Source organism: Oreochromis aureus, linkage group 14 (genome assembly GCF_013358895.1).
Source record: "Oreochromis aureus strain Israel breed Guangdong linkage group 14, ZZ_aureus, whole genome shotgun sequence".
Lineage (NCBI taxonomy): Eukaryota > Metazoa > Chordata > Actinopteri > Cichliformes > Cichlidae > Oreochromis > Oreochromis aureus.
The window spans coordinates 28,997,381-29,014,681 of NC_052955.1; the positions used below are offsets into that span (position 1 = coordinate 28,997,381).

Sequence of the window (17,301 nt, forward strand, 5' to 3'; positions counted from 1 at the left end):
TGGGAGGCAGAGCCTTCAGTTTTCAGGCCCCTCTTCTGTGGAACCAACTTCCAGTTTGGATTCGGGAGACAGACACTATCTCTACTTTCAAGATTAGGCTTAAAACTTTCCTTTTTGCTAAAGCATATAGTTAGGGCTGGACCAGGTGACCCTGAATCCTCCCTTAGTTATGCTGCAATAGACGTGAGACTGCCGGGATTCCCATGATGCATTGAGTTTTTCCTTCCAGTCACCTTTCTCACTCACTATGTGTTAATAGACCTCTCTGCATCGAATCATATCTGTTATTAATCTCTGTCTCTCTTCCACAGCATGTCTTTCATCCTGTTTTCCTTCTTTCACCCCAACCGTCGCAGCAGATGGCCGCCTCCCTGAGCCTGGTTCTGCCGGAGGTTTCTTCCTGTTAAAGGGAGTTTTTCCTTCCCACTGTCGCCAAAGTGCTTGCTCATAGGGGTCATATGATTGTTGGGTTTTTCTCTGTATTTATTATTGTGCTATCTACTGTACAATATAAAGCGCCTTGAGGCGACTTTTGTTGTGATTTGGCGCTATATAAATAAAATTGAATTGAAATTGAATTGAATTGAATGAGTGAAAATCATCATGTTTTCATCCTAATCAAAAAGACAAACTCTACCTCCCTCCTTCAGCTTGTACTAAAACACAGCTGACTGCAAACTAATGCCACACTAGTTTGACTACAGTGGCTGGAAAGATTTGAAGAGCTCATTCTCACACTGAAAGCCTTACACAGCTTAAGTAATCACACTGTGGATATCCCAGCTGGAGGATCTTAGTCTGTCTTCTCTTTTAAATCCTTCCTCAAAGCATATTTTAATGCGACAGGATTTTTATGATCTTTTTTTGAGTCTTTCATATTTAACAGCTTGTTTATTGTCTCAAGTTTAAGCTTTTTTTATCCTGTTTGAACTTTTTTTAATTTTATTGTCTTGGCTGACTTTTCTTTTCATTTTTGGCACTCTGTGTTATGGAAGGCATGCAGTGACACTACTGAGGGATCCAACACAGCTGTAAATCACTTTATTATGTCTGGAAAAGTGCTCAAAAAGTCAAAAAAATGATTACTAGTAGAAGTAGTAGCAGAAGAAGTACAGTATACACATAATCAAATCCTTTTAGTTGGACTACCTACTGTAAGAATTAAAAAGAAACCATTAAGGACGTCCAGCTGGAAACTGTCCCAGCTGATTTTGGGTGAAATGCAGGGTACACTCTGGGCAAGTCTCCAGTCCATCACTAAGACAAAGACAACCATTCACTCTCACAACCACACCTACAGCCAATTTAGCGTCACAAATTAACCTAACAAGCATGTCTTTGGACTGTGGGAGCAAACCCACGCAGCCACAAGGAGAACATGCAAACTCCACACAGAGAGGCCACAGTCTGAACCCAGAACCTTCATGCAGTGCCTCTGGGCTTTTATTTGGACGTTACCTAGATTACCATAAAGTTCAACATACTCATTGCTCATACCTGATAAAACAGACAAAAAAAATTCTGCTGCCTTTGCTCGAAAACAAGGTTTTAGAATCTCTGTCGAGCTAGAACTGCCCCATACATTTAAATTCAGGAGTTACTCGAGTGTCATGTCTCTCTTTGATAATGTATGTGGTCTGATCTTTTTGTTTCCATTTGGATCAAAGATTGTGCCCTTACAAAGAGTACCCAGATTTTTAAAAAGCAGTTTGAGGGAAACACTTGATGTGTCCCAAAGTATGACAGCCATATGGTTTAATCTGTCTGACAACTAAACCGTTAGCTATCAGTGTAGCTGCCGCTTGTAAATAAAAGAAATGAATGAATTAAAAAGAGAGAAAGAAATACAAACCTCCAGAAAATTGCTGTGCAGCTTTGCCACATCTGTCACACACTTGTCACGGAGCCTTTGATGAGACGCACACAGGCTCAGTAACAACCATGTTCTAATGAACAAACGCATTAATTCACATCGTGCAAGACAGATCAAAGGAGGAAAACACCACATCTAGGACAACAATGCTGAAGATAATACCCCTATATGTGGGGTAACCTGTGACACCATTAGTTGCCAAGCAACCTGGGCTACCCTTTGGATGAAACACCTGCCGTTCATCTATCAAGCCATCTGAGCAGCCCCTTCTTCTCTCTGACACACCTGTCTCCCTGTCTTTGTCTCTGTATGGCAGGTGGCATGATAAGGGTTGAAAGATGGCAAGACAGTTGCTGAAAAAAAGAAGTAATGAAAAGAATGGAAAATGAATTCGACTAACCAGTACATATCCAACGCTGATACGAGTCCACAAAATAATCTGAGATACTAATCGATACTAAAAATTATTATTAGATTAGACACTCGTTTGCAACAGTATTGATGCCGTCAGTCCTCCAGTGGACACTCGACTTCACACAGCCCCTTATTAGAAGTATTTGACATTTACAACACTTTAGGAGGAACTTAAAGAGGTCAGTAAGGAGGTCAACAATACTGCCGTTTGAACAGTAAATGTTAAACTGATCGGCACAGTTAACACTTAGGAATAAGCTGATAACCACAAACCTAGCCTCAGGGGATAACAAGCTAGTGTCAGTCCCAAGCCCAGATAATTGGGAGGGCCATGCCAGGAAGCGTCAAATCCAATCAAATATGGTGACCCATCTGCTCTGGCAGCCCATGTGGAAATACGGGAGCAGCCAAAGGTATCTTTATCTGATAGCAACCTTAGCCGCATGTTATCTTGAAGATACTGGCTAGCAGCTATGACAAACAATAAAACACTAACCTTAATGTGGGAGTTAGGTTAGTCCTGCCCATCTGTAACACTATAATGGATCGTGTTAATTTAAAGGGGAAACACAAATATTTAAAACTTCTTAAAGTTGTGTTTCTTAAAGTCCAAGATTTTAGAAAAAATTTGTCATCACCTAGACTTAAAAAATCACCAAAATAACAGGAAATAAACACATTTGCACAGGCCAGTATTTTTCCTGATTAAAAACAACTATTCCTCTTGATTTTATCATTTTTCCCCCATGATATCAAAAACGGCACTGAGTATTTTCCTGGGTATTGGATTCTAGTATGGAATTCTAATATCATCACAACCCTTGTGTGCACTAAAACCTGAGAGACTAACAGTAGTTTCAGGAAAATGGTGAACCTACTGGATAAAAGATATTTCATCCCCACATGCAATTATTGCTCCAAAGTGACAAAACCTGCACTGAACACAGAGCATCACAGGAGAAATAAAGAGGGATTTCACAGCTACATGAAAGATTTTATACTTTGCTTTAAGGAAATGCACTGAAAACAGTGTTTTGTTTACGTAATGATGCACTAAAATCAGCGAACAATCGTGACAAATAATCATACACTACTATATACACTGCAGTAAGAGTAAGACAATTAACAGTTAAGAGTTCATGAGAATAATCACTGTTTCCACTGGACAATCGCCATAAAATAGCAGCACGACTCCTGCTGAAATGTGTGTGAACTCTTGCCAGGTTTTATTACAAATTATTGCAGGATACAAAGTACTGTGTGCGTTCATCTTTAGTGTGTTTCTCCAGGTGTGTATCTGTGCAGCAAAGACTGTGGATTCATGTATGCGTCAGTCATTCAATAGAGCTGATCAGTAAGAAAAGCAGTCAGAGAAAGCGGCACAGTAACACATGCCACTCTAGACTCGGCACGACACAACAACACCGATAGGCACGGTAACAACCGCTGAAATGACATCAGCATCAATCCGACTTTCAACACACTGCACCGAACAAATATATAAAGAAAACACTACTAACAGGGGAATATGCATGTTTAAAGAGCAACATAAAACCAACTTCTAAAACATTTTCTAAATCAGCAGACGCAACAGAAACAAGTGTGGATTTACATCATGATGAATATCAGCAATAAAGCATTAGCAACGATAATAACGCTTCCAACAGCAAGTAAACTGATGATGCACACAGCAAACAACGAGCAAATCAAATCAGTTCACCAAAACGCTGTGACAAGATTAACCACGGTGCTGTTTTACCTGCACATGGAGGAACACCAGAATGTGGGAGGGCTGATGTCTCCTGGCTACTCTGTGAACTTCTGAATTTTTGAGCTTTGTGAAATGTTTTTTGTGTCCACTGGTTTGAGATTCATATATTATTTACTTTGGTCATCTTGTGCAATTTTAAACCTCCTACTTCTTTTCAGCAGCAGCTTTGAATAGTCACTTTGATTCCACACGAGACGATCCTTACTAATACCATGTTTGGGAGTACAAAACATTTAAGGGAGGTCCATGAATAAACTCCAGTGCATGACTGTGACGTATGACAAAGTCCTTTTATTGTAACAACACCTTCAAAGAGCAAACCTGTACTTCCTCAAACTACAAAAGAGTGACAAACTAAAAGATGAACCAAGATAAAGTGTCAGCCACCACTGATCTCTATGAACAACATCTGCAACATGCAGAATCTGTAATGCAAGGGCAAGAAACCTTCTGGATTTAGTTTACAGTCCACTACAGTATTCCTGTAAACGAGTCATGCATTAGACTAGGTTGTATGCAGGTAAACAGTCTGTTTGGAGACCAAACGAGGAATCGCATGTTAAAAATATTTGCTATCATCTGATTATGATTTTTCTTTTTTAAATGTATCTGCAATCTTTAACAGTGATCAGACAGACCCTTAAAAACTTGGCTGTTAACACCAGAGATGAAAGGCCCAGTCACACAGGCCAGGAGACCGCTCACTGACACCGATTCCTTAATCAGTTGCCAAGTGGTTGCTGTTGCAAAGAGGTATATGGTGCTGCACAAAAACACTCCTTGCATGAAAGATGCTGGCTTGTCTGTAAACACTTGCTAACTACTTGCCAAGCAGTAGTCACATGTAAAAGCAATCAGAATGAGTTTTTTGGTGCAGCCACTGATTTCACTTGGCGATGACAGGAACCTCCAGCAACTAGTTATCAACTAAGTCGGGGAATGCAGAGTTTTTTCAAGCAACTGGAGGTTGCCTGAGGGTTACTGACTGGTTTGTGGGCCTGTTTGCCTCAGGTCTAAGGCAGCAGAATTGCACCACTACCCAGAAAAGCTTCAGCTCTCCTTGGAATTAATTCCCCATATCTATGGAAGTATTACAGAGGATTGTCCATAGCAGAGAGTACGACCTAACATGTTTGTCCAGAAGTCAAGATGTGGTGACTGTGAAAACAAAAGCAAGCATGTAGATGTTTAGAGTTCTCTGTACCTAGACCTACAGAGAACATCTGCTGTCTGATAGTGACAGTGTCAAAAATACACTACATTGCCAAAAGGATTCACTCATCCATCTAAATCCCTGAATTCAGCTGTTCCAATCACTTCCATGGCCACAAGTGTATCAAATCAAGCACATAGAAATGAAAAATAGTTCTACAAACATTTATGAAAGAATGGCTCGCTCTCAGCAGCCATGAATTCCAGTGTGATTCCATGATAGGATGGCACCTGTGCAACAAGTCCAGTTGTGAAATTTCCTCGCTACTAAATATTCTACAGTCAACTGTATTATAACAAAGTGGAAGTGATTGGGAACGACAGCACTCAGCCATGAAGTTGTGGCCACATAAAATCCCAGCGCAGAGTCGACGAATGCTGAGGCACATAATGGATCAACAACTTTCTAAAGAGTCAATCGCCACAGACATACAAACGTCATGTGGCCTTCAGATTAGCTCTTTTTCATGCTTCTCCCATTCCTGGTGAACTTTACTGTCACTCCCTTCCTTATTCCGGTTATGCGTATGCATAGGTCATCCACATTCACCGAAGTGGAGTTGGGATTTTGCACAGGGGCACGTTTGCAGTGGTTGAAAACTCCTCTCCTCTCTGTCTGAACAGAAACCCGACGGACACATTTGCAGGGCTATAAGTTACCCTTTAAACTCAAATAACCTAAAGTAATCTCAGTGCATTCAGGCACTGAAGTGTTGCACGGGAACACAAAGCCTCAAACACAAACTTGACAAAAACTGCAAGTGTTAAAGCCATCTGTCAATACCCCTTTAGTTTCTTGCCACGACGACAGAGGAGACATGATAGCGTTTTCTAATTAAACCAAACCTCTGTGCCACAAACACAGCTGCCTCACCTCCCGCCTTCATCTCCCTGGGGAGGACACATACACACAAACACACCACGATTGTAGCCGCTGACAAAAACACTCATGCACACAGCTGTGGTTGTCCATTTGATTACTGACAGTGAGACAGCTGTAACCATTCATGCACACACACACACTTCTAACTTGTATACACACAGAGTTGTAAACACACTCGCTGTCGTAGACACCTCCACACACACACACCTGTCTGTGGCAACAGTACATAGAGATAAGGAGGCTGACAAGAGCTGCTGGAGCCAAAGCTGGGAACCATGGGGGCTGTCAGCGTCATTTTCCTGTGTCACCTCCAGGCTCACACACACACAAATACACACCACACACTTGATGATATTGTATCGACTTATATTCATTTCCTGTCTGTATTCTTTCCATAACTGGCACATAATGCACCTAATGAAAACCCTCCTCTTAAGTCGACGCAACAGCAAACCTGCTTTTGCTTTAATCGGCATGAAAAATGACACCATAACCCAGCTGTAATTCTACCCTCCACCTTTAAAATAACTCCTCCTAATAAGGTGTGAGAAACAGTCACCATAAGAGACCAGATGGAAAGGTTTTCTATTCCTGTGCAGACCCCACAATAGAAAAAAAACAAGGATGACACACGAACCAAGAAAAGTTCTAGATAAATAATGTTCTACTGCAAACTAATACGTACTATGCAATGGACCTTCAAGTACCTTTGTCCATATAATAATGAATGCAAAGTTCTAACAAAATTATATAGAGGGCTATCAAATCTTTTAAGATATTGCTAATTCACATTGCTTTGTGCTACAAAACTGTAGTGAAAATCATTACTTTCTTTCAGCTTCACAAACGTGCCCACTCCCTAAAACCTAATCAAAATTACTCTGTGTGCAACTAGGGTGTGAAAAGTTAACGGTTATTTCTCTAATCTAACTAAACTACATGACGTTCAAATGTCTGCAACCCTCTTTATTTACATGAAAAGTCTGCAAAACTTTTGCAGGATGCTGATTCAAACGGTCCTTGATTCTAATGTGTTTTTATAAGTGATTTTGGTCTTCGATTTTTAAAAAGGTATATGATTATGTTTTTATTTATGTATTTTATTCATGCTCACATGCCTCTGAAGCTTTGTTTTTGTTGACTTATTGAATGTACCATCAACCTGCCAAGGACTACAGATGAAAATGAATCTATGTGGCTAAACCCATATTTACTCGATGAATTGAAGTGCTCGTATTAATTAATATCCATTGTCCCTTTTAAATAAACATAAACATAAACTGAGATAAAATGGTCTCAGTTGACTGCAAAATGTTAGCAGGACTAAACAAATATTAACAGTATCTCGGCTCATTTACCGGCTCCACTTGGTTAATCATATTCACAGATCCATTTTTACGATAAATGGCGATTTTGCGGTCTATCAGTTTATATAAAACTTAGTGAAGGCAGTGAGGGACTGCAGGGTTTTCTATTGGCTGATATGAAATAGACTTCCACTCTGTTACAGTGACAGTTGTATGACATCTAATTACACAGATTACGCTGTTTAACATTAATGTTGAATGGCTTGTAACTAAATTAATGCATCCCATCTCATTCTTTCAAGCTTAAATACACACACAAATTAAAATACATGCCTTGTTATTGTGATTATTGAGGGCATTGATTTGAATCCATTCAGAATAATGAAGTAGCTCATATTCCCATTCACAGAGGCATATAGACATGCTTCTGTGAAACTCTTCTTCAGTGGCTTCCTGTTAAATCCAGAACTGAATTTAAAATCACTCTGAAATCAGCTCCCAGTTTGGATTCGGAGACAGACACCCTCTCTACTTTCAATGTTAGGCTTACAACTTTCCTTTTTGACAAAGGATATTATCATTAGTTATTATTCATCTCTAGGGCTCTTCCACAGCGTGTCTTTTGTAATGTCTTCCTCATCTCATCCCCAAGTGATCCCAAGCCTGGTTCTGCTGGACGTTTCTTCCTGTTAAAGGGCAGTTTTTCCTTCCCACTGTCGCCAAGTGCTTGCTCAAGGTCATCTGATTGTTGGGGTTTTCTCTATTTTTGTAGGATCTTTACCTACGGGTGCTAAGGCAACTGATGTTGTGATTTGGTGCTATATAAATAAAATTTAATTTAACTGAATATCAAAGCCAGGATGTTGACTTTTCTTCCTCAGCCTACCTGGATATAATGAAGACTTTAATGTAATATATATGTGTAATTTCTGTGATAAAACAAGGTGTTTGAAGCCTCTTATCTAATGTGGGTTAAGACAGGGTTCATCTCCATGCGTGCAGAAAATGACTGGATGAACAGATGGATAATAACTGCACTACAGTCGTTATGATTGTTTTGTGCCAGTTTACAAAAGTAATTTCAGTTTTATTCAAAGCAAGGAATTCGTTTTAAACAGAAGCTGCACAGAGCAGAGAAATCTTACCCTGTCTATTTAGCAAATTAAAGACTTTAATAATGAAAACCAGCTGTGTTTACAGGAGGAAATCGTGTATAAATGTGAATGGAACCGGTTCAGTTTACGCTGTGTTCAGTAAACTCGACATCATTAGAGAAGTGCAGTAAGTGAACCAGGGTTGGCAAGATATGAGAGCAGTGCTTCCCATGATATATATTTCAATGATAATCTCAAGTCAGAGAGTATCCCCTTGATAATATTAAGACAGGTTTCCTTACAGTTTGGGTTTATGTGTTTAAACTCTTCTTTAATTAAGTTTATGTTGATTTAGTTTGATGCCTGAGTTTGTTATGGCCAGAGGCGCAAAGCTGACACATGTCTCTGCAATTAGGAACAAAACACTTTAGCAGTTATTGAATTTACTGAAGATCCAAACCCCAAATCACAAAGTTAATTATACAAATATGCAGATGCAAGATTATGTAACTTAACATTTATGAAAAACCTGCCACTCATGATGATGAGACAATGATTTTTAGCCAGTATTGCCGTTCTTATATTTCCTGTGGAAAGCAATTAATTACACATTTTTTTCCTGCCTTTCTCTGTAACACAGCGTCACATGGTTGGCAGTTAATACTATGCTGCTAAGCCTTGCATACGGCCACATTGTATAGGCACAAATCCTTATCCTAACAAATTCTGTATCAGCACAGAAGCAGCCTTAGCGGCACGTCACAGAAAATGTTGTGCTGACAGTGATTGGAAATGTCTCTGCTTCTATTTTATGTTGGGGTTCAAGATTTGGCTGCATGTCTGGGGCCTGTGCTTACTCAGTTTAAACATCTCTGGATCTGAGGATCTGATTGCCTTTAGAGGTGATAGGAGAGGTCTGAGGTGGTGTTAGCAACTATAGATATGCTAGTTTTTTACGGCTGTTGCGCAGTTTCCTTTGGTGCAATAAATTATAAATAATGTGCACATCTCTTCATTTGAAAGTGGTTACACTGTCGAGAATACTACTGTGACATCACATATGCAAAACCCCTGTTATGATGTTTTTCTCTGTTCACCCATAATGCAGATAATTAAAGAACTTATGCAATTCGAGTAATCACGTAATCGTTTGGATTGCAACTCTGTGATATGCAATAATGTGATGATGAATGTAGGAAGTGCAATGTGCTACACACTCCCTGCAATCTGCTCATGATTCTTCTTTCTTTCTAACCTTTGACCTCTCATAACTCAACGCTGCACCGAAGCTTTAGCAGCTGCCTCGTAATAGGCTTTGTCATGCAGATAATGAGAGCAACCAATTATTCATTCACTTTAATATTTCAAGCAAACTTAACTCATTAAATTTACACCCTAGTTAAAGGACATAATTTTGTTCTGATGTTTATTTTTGGGCGGCGCAGGTAATGGTTTCATTTGTTAAGCAAATAAAATTGTATATCAGCAGCTCGTGCACAGACTACATTGTACTTTTTGGATAAATGCTGCTGCATGAAATCCTGGAGACGGGGAGGGAATCAAAATATGGATAAAAGTCAGAATAGAGAGTTTTTAAGCCAAATGTTTGTTTGTGTGTTTTTTTGCTGAAGCGCACATATTTAGTAGCTACACAAAACCACACAAACGTGCAAAAGCAAGCAAACAGTGCACATAAAGGTTTGTGCCACTTTCTCTTTGCCTTCACTTTATCTGCCTGTTCCCGCTCTGTCTCTTTTCTCTGTCTCTCTCTCTCTGAATATTTTAGTATTGATGAGCCCATTACTGATGATAACACAGTGCAACATCAGCATCCTTTCTCCCTCTCCCTGTCTCCCTCTCTCTAACACACACACACACATGCTCACTCATCAGGAGTCGGGTTACAACTCTGCCTCTGCTGTGTACTTCTGTGCATTTCGCTGTGAGTGTGTGTGTTCAGCGGGAGGCCGGGGGAATCTGACTTCCTGGCGTCGCTCCAACAAACTGCACTATTTTTCAGGCTGGATACCATTCACGTGCACACCAGCTGGCGCACAGATACACACACAGGCGCGATGTGTGTCAGCTGTTAAAATGATAACAGCGAATAAGCAAAGCGCGCCGAATGCGAAGGTGGCTTCCTAAAAGGATGTTTAGAACCCGCAAAACACTTCAAGTAACGAAACGGCGCATGGCACAAACATTAAACACAGAGCGGTGAACGATTCGGAGGCAGCGTGCATCTGATACTGTAGAGCGCTGTCACTGTGTCAGATGATGAATAACTGGCTCTCAAAGCAACGATCCAGGAATCCATACCTCTGAAAACCCATCACAATGACAAAAATGCAAAAGCCTGCAGATGTCTCTCTCAGAATTTTCAGCCAAAAGCGCTGCATTTGATCTCAGCACTCAGTCACAGGAGGCTCACATCCCAACGGGTACAGGCATGACATCTGCTTTTCTGTATTTTGTCAAAGTGCCACACTTAATGACCCCCTCAGATCACCGGTGTGCGCTGTCAAACCTGCTCGAGCGTGAGGGAAGCAGGTGAGACCAGCTACCGAATCTAATTGTATATCAGAAATCACTGACATCCATGTGGCACATTCATTATTTCCCCAAACTTCTGGCTATAATCTTTTTTTTTCCAGGAATGGCCAACAAACGCTCAAAGTAAGAAGCTTAGTCTTCTCTGCGGTGAGGTGAATGAAAGTCATTATCCTCCAGTGATTTCCTTTATTGAGTTTAAACCAATAATGAAGGAGGGAATAAAAGCCATTAGAGGATTTTTTTTCCAACTTTCAGACAGAGCTGAAATTGTTATGAGGGAGATTTTACTAATATATGTGCAGTCAGTGTAAAATGACATCACTGGGTTATTATCCACAAATGATCTTATTCAGTTACACAGGAGGCGAGGGGGTGGGGAGTTTTATAAAACACACAGTGTGCTACGGATGCCTTCCTTGGGGAGATGTGCTTGCTATCTGATCGGTTTGCTCATGCAGTGTCACTTTAATTTGAGAGCAGGCTTTGTGAGCTTACACAGTAAACTTTAATTTCAGACGGCAGAAAGCTGGTTCTACGTGAGGACGGCGCTGCTTTATTAACTAACATTTAGATAATCATTGAGCCCTGACATTTAAAAGTTCATCAATGTTCAGGCAGGTGTCAGTGTGAAGACTCACGTCAAACACACAGAGGGCAAACAGCTACAGCACGCAACACAATGAACTCCGGCACAGCAACACATCCAGCCGAAGCAATGATTAATGCAGCATTTTATAAACAGCCCTCTGACACGACAAACACTGTAAGCCAGACAAAATTAGGATGCGATACTGGGCTGCTACACTGGATCAAATAGAGCAGCCAATTATTATAATGATCATGTCAGCCTCCTTTGATCCAGGGCTCATCGTTGCCTTCCTGTGAAAGAAAAAAAAAACATCTATCTTTTTTAGAAAGTAAGAAAAACAGCCTCGGGAACGGGAATGAACATTAACTCTGAAAAAGAGCCCTGGTTTAAGCTCTGTGGTGATGTATTTCAGGGTTTCAGCAGACAAAAATCTGTACAACAGAAGAATTTATCTCAAAAAGGTCGGGGGATTTCAAACATAATTTCCCTTATAAGGCATTCTCTATAATGGATTTTAAAGTGGCAGATAATAGCTTTATAGATGAGTTATAAACCGCATCAGATGTGTGTGTGTGCGTGTTCATTCTTCCTTTTGAGTAGGCTTAACATGTCAGCAAGACATAAAGGCATGCAGAAAAAGTCAGAAACAGATATCTGTGCAGTTGCCAGAGAGCCTTTTTCCAGGTCAAAGGCTGGCTCCAGTCACTCACTTTTTCCCCAACTTGGCGACCCACAGTTGTACTTATTTTAATTCATCTTTAAAACGTGGCTGAATTACTTCTAAAACATTAATAAAGCTATTAGCAACAGCTTATAAACCATTTACGAAGGGTGCCTTATTAGAAAGACAGAGTAAGACTATCATTAATTCTAGATCTAGTCTGCCCTTAAAATATGTTTTTAATATCATAGTTTTCATGGAGAGAATCCAGTTAGGAGGCAGATCACGGGTGGCGGTGTATTTCTCCCTGTAGGAATATTAGAGGAAGAGTAGCCCATCAGTGTAATGTCATGATTTCCTGGAAGATACAAAGGGGCGATAAGGTCACTAAATTCCCTGCGGGAGCAGTGAGAGAACATTTTGGTGACGTTACGGTGATTTTGTGTGCGGGTTTTGCACTGACAGCTGCATGCATGGTTCACGTGGGGTCTATTAACGCCGCTATCAGTGCGGAGATTGACACCCTGCAGGTCGCACTCACACTGCTGCTACTACTACTACACACACACACACACACACACACACACACCACTCAGTATTTGGCTCGCTGCTAGACGCCATGTGTTTCCACAGCGGAAGAGTGGCAGGCAGCTTCGAGATGCACATACTTATCAGAAACACTCGCACTTACATCTCAGAGGACGGCGGCTGGCTACGGCAGAGGAGCGCGTGTCCGCACGCTTGTCCCATCGCGCATCCTGCCTCGCGCCTCTCCGGTTTGCCCGAACAGCTGCAGTTGGAAGCGGGGAGCAGCCCGTGCGCGAGTCTCTTAGGCCGGGAGGGGTGAAGGAGGACGGACCGACGGATGGGTGGACGGCTGGGTGTGTGCTTCTCTCTCCTTACCCCCCAGTGCGGTACGCCTCTCTGCGATTCCGCTCTCCGCTGCTGCCTCCTCTCTCGAGCTCTGACAGCGCGCGGGGATTGGTCGGGACCCGGTAACTGATATTTGAGCTGTGGCGAGCTGGGATATAACAGCTGAGCAGAGAGAGAGAGAGAGAGAGAGAGAGAGAGGGCTAACACATGGAAGCGTCCACGAGAAAGACGCGTGTGGCTGAGGCACGTCACTCGTCCGCGTGCGCTGAAAAACAATCCTTCCTTTTAGGCCATGCCCGCTCCCTCCGCGAGCGCCGGGCGATTTATCCGTGAAAATGAAAGTTGCGTTGTTGTGAATATTTAACTTTTCACGGCGTGTCCTCACACCTCGCTGCTCCCACTGCGCGCGCTCATCCTCCTTTTAAACACCAAATCGTCCTTCGCACGGGCTCCTCCGGACACACTTGGAAATGTTTTCTCTGCACTTCTCAAACAGAAGACCTCACGGTTTTATTGGAAAACACTCGTGTGCATGTGTGTGACAGGGGACAGGTCTCAAGGTCCAGATCTTCTCCTGCCATATATGGCCCTTCCAGTACACTCACGGAAGCGGCAGAGATTCAATTCAGGAGCGGTGCAGAGCTTGACAGGAGCGCCGGGATTGTTTGTTTACGTCCAAAGCCTGTAAATGTGGTGTCAGGTGTCAGCAGTTTAACATCTCAGTGCTCAGTTATTGTTGCCTCATATGTTAAAGGGAGTAAGTAGTTTGTATAATAATACACCGCCCTTCGCCTAAAACCACATGTCCGCATGTGTTTGCAGTCATTTTGTCTGATTGGTCTTCTACCGGAGGCTGTGTGAGCACGAAGAGACCGTGACTGATTGACACATTTGTCGCCTGTGTTTGCTCAGTTGCATATGTGCATCTTCGTCATCGTCATGATCAGAACGACCAATCAAACATCTGTGTGAATGACCAGGATATCATATCAGCTACAGGGCCTAGCATCGATCTACATAGTAGTAGGGCTTTCTTTGAGTTTTGGTGCGTGGGGCTATTTCTGTGTTTACATCTGGATTGTGTTTGCTCCTGTTTTATTATTTTTGCTCTAGTCACGAGAACTCAATATAAAATTGGCATAACCGCAGTCTGTTTGTATGAGTAAAGATACTCTAGATCAAACATTGTTACTACAATAAAACAGTGAATAAATAAAATCTGTAACTATTAATATTAATAATTTGTCAGTTATACTACACTGGTATGCAAATATGTACAATGTGAGGACCTCTGAACTTGAATACAGTACGGTCACCATTAATGATACAGTTATGGTAAAAATATAAGGATACCCTCTGTCAGTTCTAAGGTTTTACATATCAGGATATAACAAAAAAAAGTTAAATACAGCCTCAGATGAGTATAAGCACTTTGTAAAGAACTGGGTATACCAAATGCAAAGAAGCTGCTGCTCCAAAAACCTGACAGTGATTGCTTTGGTTGCTAGCAGATTGCCACACTTGCCTGTAGTTTTTCATGTCTGTCTGCAAATAGGCAAGATTTGATGAAACTTAAAAAAGTGGAGACTAGAAAGTGGAGATGCTTTACCTTCAAAGTAAAAGTTGTGCCTCACCGCTACAGCCAGTGTGTTCAAAAGTGCAACTTTTATTTTGAAGATAAATGGTTTCCATTTTGTGTCCCAAAAGTATTTCAGTACAGCGCAAAAAGTAGCTGGACTGTGTTTGCAGACCAGTCTGTTACTTCCATGCAAACGACAGATGACTAGCAACCAGTTGCACTTGTCATTATCAAAGTAATGACAAGCAGGCTGTTGCCAACTGGTTGCAGAATACACATTTTCCCATAGCGACAGGTGACTCACTGACCAGTCTGTAGCCCTGCATGACCGAGGCTTTAGCAATCATTTTCCCAGTACGTGGCATCAACCTCCAGCAATTTGTCTCACACGTGATTGAGGAATACTCATTTTTACCACACAAGCGGTGTTTGCCAGATGATGGCAGACCAGTCTCTAAGCCTATGTACCACCATGATTGTCGCACGCCCAAAAAACAGTCACACATCTGCAAAACCTCAAGACACATGACAGCTGCACTGGGATTTTGCCAGATAACACATGACTATGAGAGGCATTGTCATCTTTATTCAGTCTGATAAAATAAAGATTAAAGTATTTGATCACAATTCCCAACACTGTGCAAGGACCAAAAGAGCTATTGTGCATCTTTCATTAATACCATCAGTACAGTAAAATAGGGCAGGAACAGCATCATGGTGTGCGGATGTTTGTTTCTGTAACAGGCAGTGGGAGTGTAGTCAGGACAGGAGGAAGTGTAGAGGCAGTAAGATATAAAAGAGTTGTTTTTCCAAAGTGCTCAGCATCTAAAGCTGGGCAAAAGTTTAATTTCAACAGATAATGACCTTCAGTTAAACTCTGTGAAGGTGCTGAAGCGGACCAAGTGGAGTCTGAACCTGAACCCAACAGATGTGCACCTACTGTACCTAATGAGTAGCGTGGCCCTGCATCAGTGTTTCCCATCCAACCCTGTAATTAAGCCAATCTTCTAAAAGATTCTAGATTTAATCCTATTAAGGCTTGAGGCTATCATTGCTGCCAAAGGTGCTTTAACAAAGTAGTAAGTGAATGGTCTGAATACATATATGAAATATTTCAGCCAGTCATTTATTTTTAATACATTTATTTTTTTTTTAAAACTAAAAGTAAGTAATTTATCCTGATTGACGAGGAAAAGACGAGATCTGTGAGACTGAAAAATAAGAAAAATTGGAAATTTGAAAGGCTCTAAAAGCCTTCCTAATGCGCTGTTTATCTTAAGATTCAAGACCTCTGTTTCATAGCATGCTGAGATGAAAGGAAAGTTTAATGGTAATGAGAGAATGTCAGTGACTCAGTTGTTTAAGATCTGCTATACTTCACAAAAATCATCGATTAAAGTGCAGATTGAATAAGAAAAATATTGTGTATAAGTGAAAAAAAAAATATTTATCTTTTTTTTTTCCATTCCATAATACATCCTGTGATGAAGAGTGAGGTCCTGATGATGCTGACACATGCACAACTGTCACTGGGATATGTTTTATTTCTTATAATTTGGCTGTTAAGTTATGGCTGTATTCTGGACTATGCATGTGGTATGCTTTGAGTTTATATTATCTTATTTGATTATATCCATCCTCCTTCATTTGATGAATTGGATCTTTTACATGTGAAACATAAAAGCCACAGTATGAGGACATGACCTCACTGTCATCTATGGTAGTAACAGACCTGCTTTGGCTTTATTTAGACCCCAACAGAAAGTGTGTTTATTTATAATTTATGACATGTGGATCATCTCCATATCACTGTCTAAACAGATACAATCTGATTCAAGCCAGACTGTCTCACTGTATTAGAGGAAAACCAGAAGGGATCCAAAAATCAGATCTGTTGTGCCTGTGCAAATTTATCCTAGTATCCCCGTCCATCTAACAGTCCTTTTTTAAACTAGCCACTATGTATATATATATATATATAGCTGTAACCATATGGATGGCAATTTCACGAAACTGTAATTTAGAAAATGCAATGTGTCTGATAAGCCCTGCAATTTCAAGAGAGGCATCTCTGGAGACCCAGCAGGACCTGTCAATCATAAGACATAGTGAGTGAGACAGGAACGTGTAGGGGGAGGAAGACAGCGAACAAGAGATTGTGACAGTAGATATGAGAGGTGGGATAGAAATAATAATGCAGAGGTGAGGGTGAAGGAAAAGAGGTGCAGCAGAATGAGGGAGACTGTTGATGTTATTACCACCATCGGATTTGTCTGTGTGTGTGTGTGTGTGTGTGTGTGTGTGTGTGTGTGTGTGTGTGTGTACATGTCACATCTGGTGTTTTGGCATAGAGACTTACGGTGCTCAGCTGTGTCTCAACATGTATTTGTGTGCGTTTGTCCAGAAGGTCTTCTGTGCCTGAGGCTTCCAGATTCACATCAGTCATTTTGGGAAGTAAAACATCACCTCCTGGGACTTGTGTCAAAGAAATG

General features: G+C 41.1%; 1 protein-coding gene across 3 annotated transcripts in view; it reads right to left on the reverse strand.

Moving 5' to 3' along the window:
* The window catches only part of LOC116313826 (cGMP-dependent 3',5'-cyclic phosphodiesterase), a 174,586-nt gene extending 160,639 nt beyond the window's left edge, over positions 1 to 13,947 (reverse strand). For 2 of the 3 annotated variants that reach the window (XM_031731635.2, XM_039598137.1), the window contains exon 1: positions 13,049 to 13,945. In XM_031731635.2, coding sequence (XP_031587495.1) covers positions 13,049 to 13,107 — 59 coding nt within the window. In that variant the 5' untranslated portion in view covers positions 13,108 to 13,945. Of the gene's footprint in view, positions 1 to 13,048 lie in introns of all 3 variants that reach the window. The other variant, XM_039598135.1, reaches the window with a different exon arrangement.
* Between the last annotated feature and the right edge of the window lie 3,354 nt (positions 13,948 to 17,301).